Raw genomic sequence first — 3,574 nt, 5'->3', positions numbered from 1 at the left:
AGGTGAGGGTGGAGGTGAGGGTGGAGGTGAGGGGTGGAGGTGAGGGGTGGAGGTGAGGGTGGAGGTGAGGGTGGAGGTGAGGGGTGGAGGTGAGGGGTGGAGGTGAGGGGCGGAAGTGAGGGGTGGAGGTGAGGGTGGAGGTGAAGGTGGAGGTGAGGGGTGGAGGTGACGGCAGAGGTGAGGGACGGAAGTGAAGGCGGAGATGACGGCAGAGGTGAGGGGCAGAGGTGGTGAGGGGCGGAGGTGAGGGACGGAAGTGAAGGCGGAGGTGAAGGTGGAGGTGAGGGGTGGAGGTGACGGCAGAGGTGAGGGGCAGAGGTGGTGAGGGGCGGAGGTGGCGCAGGCCCTGAGTGTGTGTCCCCGCCCCAGCATATGAGTATGTAAAGGGCTCCTGCAGTCCGAGGAGCGAAGCCCTGACGGTGCTGGTCAAGGGTGGGGTGTGGGGCCCGGGGAGCTCTGGTCGGGGCCTGGGCGCATTGACGGAACCACCCTTCACCCTCTGGAGAGAACAGGAAAGTGACAAAGAGCTGACTTACAGACCGAGCGGGCACAGGTCTCCTGATAGGTACTAACAGCCAGTCTGTGGTGCCTGATTGCGTCCGCTTTACGGAGTATAATCTACATACCACAGAAGCCCGTTCCCAGTGACGGGGTGAAGGGCCTGGACAGTCAGCAGGGAGCCCCACGAGGACCCCAGATGCGCCCTGTGCCCTTTGCAGCCCATCACCACCGCAGCTCGGGGAACACTGGCCGTCTGCTCTCACCACACGCTAGATTTGCCTTTCCTAAAATTGCACAGCAACGGGCCCACCCACAGTTACTCTCCAGGTCTGACCCTCGCCCTCCTGCAGGCCGTGAGACAAGGAGCCACAGTGGGCCGCCATGTGCTTCTTGCCTGAGCGCATCAGGCTCATTCACACACAGAAAACCGGGGTTCTGGTCAGGCCGTGGTCAGTGAGCGCTCTGTGCTGGGGCCTCTCCTGTGGCCCGAGGCCAGGCCCCTACGCATGGTCCCACACCACGTTGCCTCATCTTTTCTTCCGAGTGGTTGCGAGTCAGGAGAGAGAGCGGGTGAGTAGAGTCAGGGCGGACGTGCAGAGACATGGCGCAGCTACGTGTTAGCCACGTGAGACCCTCTGCTCTCGGAAGACCGGGGACGTGGTTTGTTCTCACAGCTGACCAGAGTGGGCCTGCAGACGGACACACTAGGAGACCCCACAGAAGAAAGTGAAGGGCGTGACCTCCGGGTGCATCTACAGACTACTGTTTACACGGCCCCGCCATGCCCCCTCGGCTCTGGTTCCCTCACACCCGGCCACCCGCCGTGCCTCGGAGCCGCCTGCACCACCCGGCAAGAAGAGGCTGGCTTTTCTCCGTTTGATCGGAACAGCAGATGAGGCCCCCAGATGCCGTCTATGGGCACACCTCTTCATTGTACTTCAAGAAAACTGCATCTTCACAAATGGAAGGTTTACGGCAACACTGCCTCGAGCGAGTCTGTCGGCACCATTTTTCCCACAGCCTGTGCTCACTTCATGTCTCTGTCACGTTCTGGTGATTCTCACAATATTTCAAACGTGTTCATTATTACTACAGTTTTTACGGTGATCTGCAGCCAGTGATCACAACTCACTGAAAACCCTGAGGACGGTTAGCTATCAAGTGTTTGTTAATCAAGGTACACCGATGATTTTTTAGACACACCACCACTGCACACTCAGGAGACTCCAGCTTGCTGTAAACATAACTGTTATGTGCACCGGGAAACCAAGAAGTTCATTTGACTCACTTGACCATGGCATCTGCCTTATTGCAGTGGTCTGAGCTGGACGCACGAGGTCTCCAAGGTGAGCCTGGATTTGTGGCTCTGGGGGCTGTACCAGGAGCACCCCCCACTAGACTCTGGGGCAGACAGTGCAGGAGGAGGGCATGGGGCCCCGGGGTCAGGGCACAGCGATGCGATGCCCACTGCCCCCTATTCAGAAAGGCTGACAGGCCAGACGGAGGGCTCGCTGGTCTGCAGTAGAAGCACGAAGCGGGGGAGGGACTGGCTTGGCCTGGGTGGGGGGCTGCGGGCTGCTCGTGGGGGTGGGTTTGGGGAGGTCCAGGCACGGCTGGTCCTAAAATGCATCCTACTGTGGGAGGCTCCATGAGATGAGGACACCGTGTCCCCTCTCCTGCCCAGAAGGATTTACCACAAGAACCCTCGTGCTCTAGGCCTGAACAGCGGCCGCCACACGGAGGGTGGTCACAGAGCAGCTGCCGGACACATGCTGAGTGACCTCCTACCTTCTCTCCTCGGGCACGGAAGGGCCCTCTGGCTGCGATCATCTCATACAGCGTGACGCCCAGGGCGAAGTAGTCCACAGAGAAGTCGTACTCCTCGCCCCGCAACAGCTCGGGGGCCATGAAACCTGCCGGGCAAGGACCGCGCACAGACTCAGTCAGACGCAGGGCCTGGTGGTGAGCACGTACCCTGCCCGGGCAGGCGCGTGACAGACAGCGCCACATGCACGGCTGTGGGCTCCTCGCCCTGTCCCTTCTGTGGTGGGGCTGCCCTGTGCACCACGTGGTGGGGAGCAGCATCCCGGCCCACACCAGTACTTGGAGCCCCCCAGTTGTCGCACCCAAAAGTGTTTCCAGACATTGCTGAGTGTCTCTTTCAGGCAAAACTGCCCCTGGCTAAGCAGCTTCCTCACATAAGCTGTGAAGCTCCATCTCCCTGGGGCACGCCACGGCAGACAGGCACAACGGTGACCCGTGGCGTCGTAGGTGTGTGTGGTCAGGCAGTACTGGCCCCTTCCCGAAAGGGCACAGAAGGACCAGTTTAAGCCAACACACCCCAAAGAGCTGTCCAGACGCCCACCACTGCCAGATCTGTGCCACATTCGGGGAGTTGGGGCACGGGTGACTTCTGTGCCTGACGGCTTCAGACATTCTGAGGAAGGAAAGCTAACGTGTCTGTTGATTTCTGGTCCCTCCTGGCTCTCGATACACCATGCTCACAGCCAGTCTCCAAGAGGGGATGTGCTCAGCAACAGCAGTCAAGCTGATGTGACCACAGACTCACCCCTCCCCTTAGAGGTCGCAGGTGTGAAATTCCATAGACCCTCCTGGCCCCGACATCCCTTCACCCCTTTGTAGGTCCCCTTTTCCAGGAATTACACTATTGTTTAGATGGCTCAGATGCTGTAAGAAAGACACGTTTAACAGCCCACCACTTCTAGATTAAAACAGGGTCCGGGAGAAAGGCACAGCAGGCCGCAGGGAGGGGATCCATTTCTGCAGCAAACACCCCAGTGGCGCCTCTGGTCTGCTGTCCAACTCAACCTGGGTAACACATCATTTTGTATCCCGAGGACCTACATGACACCTGGGACAAAGTAAGTACCAGTAAATGTCTGTCACCTGAACGAGCAGGTGAGTGACTGAGTGAATGAGTGAGGGAATGAGTAAGTGACTGAGTGAACGAGTGAATGAGTGAGTGAGCCACTGAGTGAGTGAGCAGGTGAGTGGGTGAGTGAGCGGGTGAGTGAGTGAGTGAGCAGGTGAGTGAGTGAGCAGGTGAGTGAGT

The 3,574-nt window shown here is 59.0% G+C and overlaps 1 protein-coding gene across 1 annotated transcript in view; it reads right to left on the bottom strand.

Moving 5' to 3' along the window:
* The window catches only part of GRK1 (G protein-coupled receptor kinase 1), a 15,122-nt gene that overhangs the window by 3,161 nt on the left and 8,387 nt on the right, over positions 1 to 3,574 (bottom strand). Inside the window, exon 5 of the mRNA XM_025874555.2 lies at positions 2,290 to 2,414. Coding sequence (XP_025730340.1) covers positions 2,290 to 2,414 — 125 coding nt within the window. The remainder of the gene's footprint in view (positions 1 to 2,289; positions 2,415 to 3,574) is intronic.

Source organism: Callorhinus ursinus, unplaced genomic scaffold (genome assembly GCF_003265705.2).
Source record: "Callorhinus ursinus isolate GAN/ISIS: 27379988/994484 unplaced genomic scaffold, GSC_fseal_2.0 scaffold79, whole genome shotgun sequence".
NCBI classification, from domain to species: Eukaryota; Metazoa; Chordata; class Mammalia; order Carnivora; family Otariidae; genus Callorhinus; species Callorhinus ursinus.
This window is presented reverse-complemented; position numbering and strand designations above follow the sequence as displayed.